Source organism: Ranitomeya imitator, chromosome 3 (genome assembly GCF_032444005.1).
Source record: "Ranitomeya imitator isolate aRanImi1 chromosome 3, aRanImi1.pri, whole genome shotgun sequence".
Taxonomy (NCBI): Eukaryota; Metazoa; Chordata; class Amphibia; order Anura; family Dendrobatidae; genus Ranitomeya; species Ranitomeya imitator.
Genome location: NC_091284.1, coordinates 274,272,826 through 274,285,860, shown reverse-complemented (window position 1 = coordinate 274,285,860; position 13,035 = coordinate 274,272,826). Strand labels below are relative to the sequence as shown.

At 45.3% G+C, this 13,035-nt stretch overlaps 1 protein-coding gene across 1 annotated transcript in view; it reads left to right on the top strand.

Annotated features, from left to right (window-relative positions):
- Nucleotides 1-327: 327 nt before the first annotated feature.
- The window catches only part of LOC138669750 (myosin-binding protein H-like), a 208,450-nt gene continuing 195,742 nt past the window's right edge, over nt 328-13,035 (top strand). The window contains exon 1 of the mRNA XM_069756474.1: nt 328-756. Within this exon, the coding sequence (XP_069612575.1) occupies nt 390-756 (367 nt within the window). The 5' untranslated portion in view covers nt 328-389. The remainder of the gene's footprint in view (nt 757-13,035) is intronic.

Genomic DNA, 13,035 nt, shown 5'->3' with positions numbered 1-13,035 from the left:
CTATAATCCCAGCAGATCCGTGTGGCTTTCTCCCTATAATCCCAGTAGATCGGTGTAGCTTTCTCCCTATAATCCCAGCAGATCGGTGTAGCTTTCTCCCTATAATCCCAGCAGATCCGTGTGGCTTTCTCCCTATAATCCCAGTAGATCGGTGTAGCTTTCTCCCTATAATCCCAGCAGATCGGTGTAGCTTTCTCCCTATAATCCCAGCAGATAACGTGGCTTTCTCCCCAGGGTCCGGGCATCACTCATTGGTAGGGGTATAGGGGATGGCAGGGCTGCCGCCTGCGACCTCCGCACCGTGTCCTGTGGGTTATTTTTGGCCTCAGAAGCTGAGTGCCCCGATGCTGGAAATATCCAGAGGCAGTTCGTAAAAAACAGATGGTAAAATGCCTGACAGGCGGCTATATAAATTCCAGCAGCCGCACGTTTACTGCCATTCTGCTGCCGCACACGGAGGAGACCTCACCATGCCAGCCAAGGTGCCCATCAAAAAATCCCCGGCGTCTAAAGCTGCCGCGAGCAAGCCCGCTGCTCCCGCCGCTCCGCCACCTGAAGAATCTAGCGCCAAAGTCCCCGATAATCCCGCAGTAATCCCAGAGACGCCGGCTCCAGAGAGCCCAGCAGCGGATGCCGCAGCCCCCGTGCCCGAGACCCCTGCAGCGGATGCCAGTGCCCCGGTGCCCGCTCCCCAGGCTGAGGATGCCCCCGCTCCGGCAGAGGAGAAGGTTCCCGAGCCGCCCGCTCCAAAGGACGGTAAGTGTCCGCACCACCGGAACGTGTGCACCGGGCGCAGTGTGCGGCGGCGGGTGTGGAGCAGGGTCACACTGAGGGTTGTGGGGAGTTTCCCAAAGACTTGGAATCTCCACTCAAGTTTCTGCTCTAAACACTCCTTGAAAGCCTCAGTGTGCGCATAGAATAAGAGTACGTGCACACAATGGCGGCAATTCATCCAGACCGGCATCGGTGAGGAGGTGCGCTGGAGTCAGACGCTCCCGATTCACGAAGAGGCGTACGTATGTTCCTGAATCGGGAGCGTTGGACGAGCGGCGTACACATCTGTATAGACCCACGTTGTCGGCGCTGGGTAAAATGGTGTGAGAACCACAAGCGTCACAAAATGTTAGTGCAGCTTCAAGTTGCTCCAAAATGTTGTGACTTTTCAAAGCTTTTTACACCATAGACCTGGAGTAAAGGCTTTGATTTATCGGATCCTGGTGTCTTTATTTAGCGGATTGTTGGCAATGTTGCCAGTGTTTGTGTGGTAGAGAAGGCGTCCAGAAGACGCCAATTTCTCTCCTGTGCGGCGCCCATATGCCCGGGTTTTTCACAGTGAATACAATTTACAAGGCCAGAAAACATTTTCCATGATAAGATTGGCAATGCAGCCGTGTAAATCAGATGCCATTAGGTTGATTTCTATAAGATCCATTTTTTTCCGTGCAGCCATAGACCAGAGTGGGCGAGTGCCATCCCTCACATGGAAGAGACAAGGGCATGCTGCACTTTTCACATTGGGGTCTTATGTCAGCTGAACAGCCCTCTTGAATTAGATGGGTCCTGGTGCTATCCAGGAGGGGGGACTTATTGCCACGGACAGAACATGCAGTATAGGAAGGTACACTGCCATATTCCACTCAGCCATTGTGTAACCAATGTGGACAGCACTGACCGTCCGACTGTGTGGGAATGGAAGGGGCACAAGTATGGGGTACCTGGCTGACGCGGGTAGAAAGGGCGCTCGTATCACCTTGGACAGTCACCTGCATTGATCCCTTTGGCACATGGCGAGTATATGGGCTGAAAACACTCGTGTCTCAACCAGCCCTTAGTCTGTGGCCAGAAATGAAATGTAAGGGTGCTTTCACACTGCGTTCATGCCCCCGTTCAGTGCCCTCTTGGGGCTTATGTCCGAACCCCCCTCAAAACAGGATTCGGGAGTATGCGCTGATGGGACCATAGACTATAATGGAGCGAACATGCACTCTAGTGTGCATCATTTTCAGACGTGTACACCTGCAGGAGGCGGACAATCAGACTGTTCTGCACCATTATGGGCTAAGGCACCATCAGATCGCGTGCCCGAATATCATTTTTCGGGGGTTAGGACATAAGCCCCAACGGAGCCACTGAACGGGTGCCAGAACGCAGTGTGAAAGCATCCTAAGCCAATAGGGAGTTATAGTAAACGCCACAAAAGAATGTGGGCCCAGTTCATTAGCACTGGCATTTCTGCACACGGGTCTTAATAGTATATATGTATATGTAAGTACATAATGGGTGCAGAGATAGTTCAGAGATTCTGCAACATCAAAAACTCATGGTGGCAACCCTTACATGCTTCTATAGGAGTTGTGATTGTCACAACCCTATCAGGTGAGCAGACCTATAATATTTTACGTACACCACTTGGTTATCAGATAACACCCTATTTGTGCTTTTTTTTATCTCTCCAGTTTTATCATTTGATTTATCTAAAAAAATGATATATGACAGAGACAAAAACCACAGCTGAAAAAAACATAATTAAAACACATAAAAAAGGCACTCTTAATATGAAATGAAAAAGTAACCTAACTGGTGAAGAAATGCTGCAGAAAATCTACAAAATCAAAAACACCAAATACTAGTTTTGGGAACTTAGCCTAAGGGTACCGTCACACTATACCATTTCGATCGCTACGACGGTACGATTCGTGACGTTCCAGCGATATCGTTACGATATCGCTGTGTCTGACACGCAGCAGCGATCAGGGATCCTGCTGAGAATCGTACGTCGTAGCAGATCGTTTAGAACTTTCTTTCATCGCTGGATCTCCCGCTGTCATCGCTAGATCGGTGTGTGTGACACCGATCTAGCGATCTAGCGATGCGATCCAGTGATGCGTTCGCTTGTAACCAGGGTAAACATCGGGTAACTAAGCGCAGGACCGCGCTTAGTAACCTGATGTTTACCCTGGTTACAAGCGTAAAACTAAAAAAAAACAAACAGCACATACTTACATTCTGGTGTCCGTCAGGTCCCTTGCCGTCTGCTTCCCGCACTGTGACTGCCGGCCGTAAAGTGAAAGCAGAGCACAGCGGCTGTGCTTTCACTTTCACTTTACGGCCGGCAGTCAGTGAGTGCGGGAAGCAGACGGCAAGGGACCTGACGGACACCAGAATGTAAGTATGTGCTGTTTTTTTTTTTTTAGTTTTACGCTTGTAACCAGGGTAAACATCGGGTTACTAAGCGCGGTCCTGCGCTTAGTTACCCGATGTTTACCCTGGTTACCCAGGGACCTCGGCATCGTTGGTCGCTGGAGAGCTGTCTGTGTGACAGCTCCCCAGCGACCACACTACGATTTACCTACGATCACGGCCAGGTCATATCGCTGGTCGTGATCGTAGGTAAATCGTATAGTGTGACGGTCCCCTTAAGGGTACCGTCACACAGTGCAATTTTCATCGCTACAACGGTACGATCCGTGACACTCCAGCATCGTAACAATATCGCTCCAGCGTCGTAGACTGCTGTCACACTTTGCAATCTACGACGCTGGAGCGATAATTTCATGACGTATGTGCGATGTAGAAGCCGTTGGTTACTATGCGCACATCGTATACGATATATGTTACACCATGCGATCATGCTGCCACAGCGGGACACTAGACGACGAAAGAAAGTTTCAAACGATCTGCTACGACGTACGATTCTCAGCGGGTTCCCTGATCGCAGGAGCGTGTCAGACACTGCGATATCGTAACTATATCGCTCGAACGTCACGAATCGTGCCGTCGTAGCGATCAAAATTGCACTGTGTGACAGTACCCTAAGGCTGCAGTCAGAAAGCTGTAGAATCTGTCATCCGAGATGATCGGACCAATTGTACTAATGACATGCTGATCTGAGTTTGGTCAGAGTGTCAGCATGGTGTGATCCGATTCACTCGGATGAAAGAATCAAAGCACACCGTGGGAAGAAGATGGAGAATAAAATTTCTCCATCCTCTGCATTATGTGAGTACATGGAAATCTGACTGCACTCAGATGTTAACCAAGTGCAGTCTGATGTTTTCCACACACCCATTGACATAAATGGGTGAATGGCATTCGATTTATGCAACAACTCACAGCATGTTACAATCTGTCTGTGAAAAAATTATATCAGTGAAAAGAAAACTGCCATCAGCACTGCTCCTCGGATAGCACTCTTCTGATGTATACGCTGGTGTAAGCGAGCTCTAAAAGTATATTGTGGGCCCCTTCACACGTCTACATAATTCCAGTACTGGAAAAAATGGTTCCAGTGTCATCAGTGTTTTGGATCAGTGTGTCATCAGTGAGCCATCAGTGTGTCTTCAGTGAGCCATCAGTGTGTCATCAGTGAGCCATCAGTGAGCCACCAGTGAGCCATCAGTGTGTCATCAGTGAGCCACCAGTGTGTCTTCAGTGTGTCATCAGTGAGAAACCAGCGTGTCAAGAGTGTGCCATCAGTGTGTCATCAGCGTGTCATCATTGTGTCATCAGTGAGCCATAAGTGGACCATCATTGAGCCATCAGTGTGTCATCAGTGAGCCATCAGTGGGCCATCATTGAGCCATTAGTGAGCCATCAGTGAGCCATCAGTGTGTCATCAATGAGCCATCAGTGAGCCATCAGTGGGCCATCAGTGGGCCATCAGTGTGTCATCAGTGAGCCATCAGTGGGCCATCAGTGGGCCATCATTGAGCCATCATTGAGCCATCAGTGTGTCATCAGTGAGCCATCAGTGAGCCACCAGTGAGCCATCAGTGTGCCATCATTGAGCCACCAGTGTGTCATCAGTGTGTCATCAGTGAGCAACCAGCGTGTCAAGAGTGTGCCATCAGTGTGTCATCAGCGTTTCATCATTGTGTCATCAGTGAGCCATAAGTGGGCCATCATTGAGCCATCAGTAAGCCATCAGTGTGTCATCAGTGAGCCATCAGTGGGCCATCATTGAGCCATCAGTGAGCCATCAGTGTGTCATCAGTGAGCCATCAGTGAGCTATCAGTGTGCCATCATTGAGCCACCAGTGTGTCATCAGTGTGTCATCAGTGAGCCACCAGTGTGTCAGCAATGTGTCATCTCTGAGCCATCAGTGTGTCGTCAGTGTGTCATCAGTGAGCCATCAGTGGGCCATCAGTGTGCCATCATTGAGCCATCAGTGTGTCATCACTGAGCCATCAGTGAGCCATCAATGGGCCATCAGTGCGTCATCAGTGTGCCATTGTTGAGCCAGTGTGTCATCAGTGAACAGTCAGTGTGTCATCAGTAAGCCACCAGTGTGTCAACAGTGAGCCACCAGTGTGTCATCAGTGGTCCATCAGTGTGCCAACATTGAGCCATCAGTGTGTCATCAGTGAGCCATCAGTGTGTCATCAGTGTGTCATCAGTGAGCCATCAGTGAGCCACCAGTGAGCCATCAGTGTGTCATCAGTGAGCCACCAGTGTGTCTTCAGTGTGTCATCAGTGAGCAACCAGCATGTCAAGAGTGTGCCATCAGTGTGTCATCAGCGTGTCATCATTGTGTCATCAGTGAGCCATAAGTGGGCCATCATTGAGCCATCAGTAAGCCATCAGTGTGTCATCAGTGAGCCATCAGTGGGCCATCATTGAGCCATCAGTGAGCCATCAGTGTGTCATCAGTGTGTCATCAGTGAGCCATCAGTGAGCCATCAGTGTGTCATCAGTGAGCCATCAGTGGGCCATCAGTGTGCCATCATTGAGCCATCATTGAGACCTCAGTGTGTCATCAGGGGGCCATCATTGAGCCATCAGTGTGTCATCAGTGAGCCATCAGGGGGCCATCAGTGTTATTAGTGTGCCATCAGGGGGTCATCAGTGAGCCATCAGTGTGCCATCATTGAGCCATCAGTGTGCCATCTGTTTTTTCCGGTGTGGCTTAAAGGGAATCTGTCACCCCAAAAGTCATATATAAGCTGCGGCCACCGCCATCAGGGGATTATCTACAGCATTCTGTAATGCTGTAGATAAGCCCCCAATGTAACCTGAAAGATGAGAAAAAAAGGTTAGATTATACTCACCCAGGGGCGGTCCCGCTGCAGTCCGGGTCTAATGGGCATCGCGGTCTGTGTCCGGCGCCTCCTAGCTTCATAGGATGACGTCCTCCTCTTGTCTTCACACTGCGGCTCCTGTGCAGGCGTACTTTGTCTGCCCTGTTGAGGGCAGAGCAAAGTACTGCAGTGCGCAGGCGCCGGACCTCTCTGACCTTTCTCGCCGCCTGTGCACTGCAGTACTTTGCTCTGCCCTCAACAGGGCAGACAAAGTACACCTGCGCAGGAGCCGCGGCAGGAAGACAAGAAGAGGACGACATTGTATGAAGAAAGGAGGCGCCGGACCCAGACGCCCATCGGACCGGACTGCAGCGTGACCGCCCCTGGGTGAGTATAATATAACCTGTTTTTCTTATCTTGCAGGTTACATCAGGGGCTTATCTATAGCATTACAGAATGCTGTAGATGAGGCCCTTATGGCGGTGGCCGCAGCTCATATACGATTTTTGGGGTGACAGATTCCCTTTAAGAAAAATCTATTTCAAAGCTGCTCATATATTTTGCAATATTAAACACATGCAGCACACAGATGCCATCTGTGTACTATGCATGATTTTAACATACCCATGGACTTGTATTGTACCTTGTTATCCCTACTGCTGGTAAAAAACGGACATGTCTCCATGTGGATTGCATGGACATACTATAGATTATTAGGGGTACGTGTGGTTTCCGTGGAAAAAACAGATGCCACTGGTACCTGAAAGAGGGCTTTAAGGAGGTGTTAATTAGATTAGGGACTAGTGATAATTCCTTGTTTGGTCAGGATCACACATATGGGAGATACTGCCGAGTCTTGCAGGTGAAAACCAAGCTCTGGCGCTGGCACTCCGGAACGGAACGTGCGGCTCCATGTATTGCTGTGCAGCTGCACGCTCCGCTCCGGAGTGCCGGCACCAGAGCTGGGTTTTCACCTGCGAGACTCGGCTGTATCTCGCGTATGTGTGATCCCGAGCCTTTCTCTGTTCACACCTGTTGTTCAGCTGTTCAGTTTTCTTTTTTTGGACTGGGGGTTTCTCACACTGCATTTTTTGTATTACATGATATGTGAATATTTTCAATAATACCATGTTTGTGCTATATATTTTAAAAAAGAATAGAGAAAAAAAACAACAACACAGTTTTTGATGGAGTTTTTTTTAACCAAAGACAGAAATGGATTCACAGATAATAGAGAATATAAAAGAAGAAGTTTGCCTTCCTTCATCTTGCTGAATCGACTTCTGGCTTTGGTAAAAGAAAAAAAAAATGGCATAAAAAACTACAAATCAAATCAAGGGGATGTGTACACAACATTTTTTTCACACGGATCCCTCCAGGATCTCTGCAAAACTACTCCAGAAAATGAACATAAGGCTACGTTCCCACAATGAGGTTTTTGGTGAGTTCTTAATGTTGCGGATTTCATGCACCATTTTAGGAAACTTGCATTTTTTAAAAAATACGCAGCATCAAAAACTTGCCAAAAAGTTCACTTTTGCTACTTCTTTTAACGACTGCATGTTTCGGAGCTATTAAAAGAAGCTAACTGTTCGCTCTTCAGGCAGCTGTGTTTAGAAGCCACCTGCTCTTTCTAGTTTCAAATATACAGGGAAAAGACTTTGGCAAAAAAACGATGACAAATCCGCCAGCTCAACCATTTTAGGAAAATTACCGATAACTTTTCCTCCACTGCCATGACGTCAGTTGCATATACTCTTAGGTGTGTTCACACTGAGGTGTTTTGCTGAGTTTTTGCAGTGGAAACTGAGCGTATGCTGTGCAAAATCCTTCTAAGAATTTCAAAATATTTAGAATTGAGAGTCCTCAGAGGTTGATACCTTTTAATGGCTAACTGAAAAGTTGGTTACAAATTGCAAGCTTTCGAGACTACACAGGTCTCTTCATCAGGCAGAGACTAAAAGAAATTCCAAAGAAACACATATTTATGCACAACATAGCACAGAAAAAAAAGGGAACCCCCCCGCCTTTTTTTTTTCTTTACGATGTTGTGCATAAATATGTGATTCTTAAGAATTTGTTTTAGTCTTTGCCTGATGAAGAGACGTATGTAGTCTCAAATGCTTGCAATTTGTTACCATCATTTCAGTTAGCCATTAAAAGGTATCAACCACTGAGGACTCTCAATTCTAAATATTTTTCTATCCACTGGCTAACACGGTACCAAGATATATTTCTTTCCTGCACCTAAGAATCTAAAAACTCATGAAAAAATGGAGTTTCTGCTCTGTTTTCACTGGAAAAATTTTGGAAAAAAGACTCTGAAAACACTCAAATAGTGTAATACCAAAAACCTTATACATAGGATTGGTCAAAACTTTCCAAATGCTAAGGAAATGACATGTGGAATGTCCTCCAAGCCTCGTCAAACATTTGGCACTGGCGGCGCCATTTTGCTAGAGAAGAAAAAAATCCTCCTCCAAGATGGCGCCACCCGCGCTTGTGCAGTAGCAGCTATCTGATCACCTCTATATACACCGATAGCTGCTACTCTGCAGGCACGGCCGGCACCATTTTCAAATGGATTTTTTTTTAATGTCAGGATAACCTCAACCATAATAATTATATACATTGCACACATGCGATTATGCTCCAGTGCATGTGCCACAGCTGGTGCCTGCCTGCAGAAGGTTTTTTTTTAACTTTTAGTATGTACAGGGTGGGCCATGTATATGGATACACCTAAATAAATTGGGAATGGTGGTGATATCAACTTCCTGTTTGTGGCACATTAATATATGGGAGGGGGGAAACTTTTCAAGATGAGTGGTGACCATGGCAGCCATTTTGATGTCGGCCATTTTGGATGCAACTTTATTTTTTTCAATGGTAAGAGGGTCATGTGACACATCAAACTTATTGAGAATATCGCAATTCAAAACTTTGCAATTTTCAAACTTTGTATTTTTATTCCCTTAAATCAGAGAGATATGTCACACAAAATAGTTAATAAATAACATTTCCCATATGTCTACTTTACATCAGCACAATTTTGGAAACAATTTTTTTTCTTAGGGAGTTATAAGGGTTAAACGTTGACCAGCAATTTCTCATTTTTACAACACCATTTTTTTAGGGACCACATCACATTTGAAGTCATTTTGAGGGGTCTATATGATAGAAAATAACCAAGTGTGACACCATTCTAAAAACTACACCTCAAGGTGCTCAAAACCACATTCAAGAAGTTTATTAGCCCCTTACATGCTTCACAGGAACTAAAACAATGTGGAAGGAAAAAATGAACATTTAACTTTTTTGCAAACATTTTACTTCAGAACCATTTTTTTTATTTTCACAAGTGTAAAAACAGAAATTTAACCATAAATTTTGTTGTGCAATTTCTCCTGAATACGCCATTACCCCATATGTGGGGGTAAACCACTGTTTGGGTGCACCGCAGAGCTTGGAAGAGAAGGAGCGCCGTTTGACTTTTTTTCAGAATTGGCTGGAATTGAGATTGGTCACGTTTAGAGAGCTCCTGATGTGCCTAAACAGTGGAAACCCCCAACAAGTGACACCATTTTGGAAACTAGACCCCTTAAGGAACTTATCTAGATGTGTCGTGAGCACTTTGAACCCCTAAGTGCTTCACAGGAGTTTATAACGTAGAGCTGTGAAAATAAAAAATCGCATTTGTTTACACAACAATGATCTTTTCACCCACAAACTCTTATTTTCACAAGGGTAACGGGAGAAATTGGACTGCAAAAGTTGTTGTGCAATTTCTCCTGAGTACGTCGATACCCCATATGTGGGGGTAAACCACTATTTGGGCGCACCGCAGAGCTTGGAGTAGAAGGAGTGCCGTTTTACTTTTTCAGTGTAGAATTGGCTGGAATTGAGATCGGCCCCGTACCGACGCAAGTGTGATAGAAGCCTAATCCTAGCCCTAACCTTAACCCTAGCCCTTACCCTATATTTAGCCACAACCCTAACCCTAAATTTAGCCCCAACTCCTCTAGCTGCAGGACAGAGAATGACAGATCGCTTTTTTTTTGCTGCCGCTGGTAAACAGTTAATTACCGGCGATCACAAAACAGGGATCGGTAAAAACCGATCCCGATCATGTTCTTTGGGGTCTTGGCTACCCCTGGCAGCCGAGACTCCAAAGATCTTCCGGGTGCCGGCCGGCGGGCGCACTGCGCATGCGCCCACCATATTTTGGCAAGAGCAAGATGGCGGCGCCCATCGGGAGCCACGAGGAGCACCGGGGGAGACAAGTGAGTATCGGGGGGGGCTATCGGGGACCCCATTTCTCTGTCCTCTTATGTGCGATCACATCGGAGGACAGAGAAATTAAATGGGAAATCGCGTTTTTGTTTTTTTTGCGACCGCCGGTAAACGGTTAATTACCGGCGATCGCAACCCGGGAGTCGGTAAAAAATCCCCGAATCATGTTCTCTGGGGTCTCGGCTACCCCCGGCAACCGAGACCCCAGAGAATATCCGACTCTGGGGTGCGCTATTCACTTTTTCCACAGCGCTGTGGTTTAGGTACCCTTAACTGCCGCCGTTAAAAGGCGTATCAGCGGTCGTTAAGGGGTTAAACAACAACCACAAGACGGATTTCAGCAATCAAGGTATCATTATAATCAGTATAACGGCGTCGACTTGACACTGTCTGTAGGTTACTGTGCACAATCCTGCTGACAAGTTCCCTTTATTTTTTTCATCTGTTTATTAGCTAAATACAAGTACAGTAAACTACATACATGGTACTAATTACATATCTCACCGACTGATACATTTGAAACCAGAAGTTTGCATACACTATATAAAAAGACACATATACATGTTTTTCTCGACATGAACTCATAATAAACCTTTCCCATTTTAAGTCAATTAGGATTACCATAATTATTAATATTTGCCAAATGATAGAATAATGAGAGACAGAATGTTTTAAGGCATTTTTATTACTTACTGCAAAGTCAAAAGTTTACATATTGTGCATTTCATTAGTATTTGATACCATTGCCTTTAAACTGAATGACTTGGGCCAAACGTTTGGGATACCCTTCTCAAGCTTCTCACAATAGTTGGTCGGAATTTGGGCTCATTCCTACTAACTGGTGTAACTGATCCAGGTTTGTAGGTTGCCTTGCTCGCACCTGCCTTTTCAGCTTTGCCAATAAATTTTCAATTGGATTGAGATCAGGGCTTTGTAATGGCCACTCCAAAACATTAACATAGTAACATAGTTAGTAAGGCCGAAAAAAGACATTTGTCCATCCAGTTCAGCCTATATTCCATCATAATAAATCCCCAGATCTACGTCCTTCTACAGAACCTAATTGTATGATACAATATTGTTCTGCTCCAGGAAGACATCCAGGCCTCTCTTGAACCCCTCGACTGAGTTCGCCATCACCACCTCCTCAGGCAAGCAATTCCAGATTCTCACTGCCCTAACAGTAAAGAATCCTCTTCTATGTTGGTGGAAAAACCTTCTCTCCTCCAGACGCAAAGAATGCCCCCTTGTGCCCGTCACCTTCCTTGGTATAAACAGATCCTCAGCGAGATATTTGTATTGTCCCCTTATATACTTATACATGGTTATTAGATCGCCCCTCAGTCGTCTTTTTTCTAGACTAAATAATCCTAATTTCGCTAATCTATCTGGGTATTGTAGTTCTCCCATCCCCTTTATTAATTTTGTTGCCCTCCTTTGTACTCTCTATAGTTCCATTATATCCTTCCTGAGCACCGGTGCCCAAAACTGGACACAGTACTCCATGTGCGGTCTAACTAGGGATTTGTACAGAGGCAGTATAATGCTCTCATCATGTGTATCCAGACCTCTTTTAATGCACCCCATGATCCTGTTTGCCTTGGCAGCTGCTGCCTGGCACTGGCTGCTCCAGGTAAGTTTATCATTAACTAGGATCCCCAAGTCCTTCTCCTTTATCCTTAACCCCTTTACCCCCAAGGGTGGTTTGCACGTTAATGACCGGGCCAATTTTTACAATTCTGACCACTGTCCCTTTGTGAGGTTATAACTCTGGAACACTTCAACGGATCCCAGTGATTCTGACAATGTTTTCTCGTGACATATTGTACTTCATGACAATGGTAAAATTTCTTTGATATTACCTGCGTTTATTTGTGAAAAAAACGGAAATATGGCGAAAATTTTGAAAATTTCGCAATTTTCCAACTTTGAATTTTTATGCAATTAAATCACAGAGATATGTCACACAAAATACTTAATAAGTAACATTTCCCACATGTCTACTTTACATCAGCACAATTTTGGAACCAAAATTTTTTTTTGTTAGGGAGTTATAAGGGTTAAAAGTTGACCAGCAATTTCTCATTTCTACAACACCATTTTATTTTAGGGACCACATCTCATTTGAAGTCATTTTGAGGGGTCTATATGATAGAAAATACCCAAGTGTGACACCATTCTAAAAACTACACCCCTCAAGGTGCTCAAAACCATATTCAAGAAGTTTATTAACCCTTCTGGTGCTTCACAGGAATTTTTTGAATGTTTAAATGAAAATGAACATTTAACTTTTTTTCACAAAAAATTTAATTCAGCTCCAATTTGTTTAATTTTACCAAGGGTAACAGGAGAAAATAGACCCCAAACATTGTTGTACAATTTGACCTGAGCACGACAATACCCCACATGTGGGGGTAAACCACTGTTTGGGCGCATGGCAGAGCTCGGAAGCGAAGGAGCGCCATTTGACTTTTCAATGCAAAATTGACTGGAATTGAGATGGGACGCCATGTTTCGTTTGGAGAGCCCCTGATGTGCCTAAACATTGAAACCCCCCACAAGTGACACCATTTTGGAAAGTAGACCCCTTAAGGAACTTATCTAGATGTGTGGTGAGCACTTTGACCCACCAAGTGCTTCACAGAAGTTTATAATGTAGAACCGTAAAAATAAAAAATCATATTTTTTCACAAAAATTAACTTTCCGCCCCCAATTTTTTATTT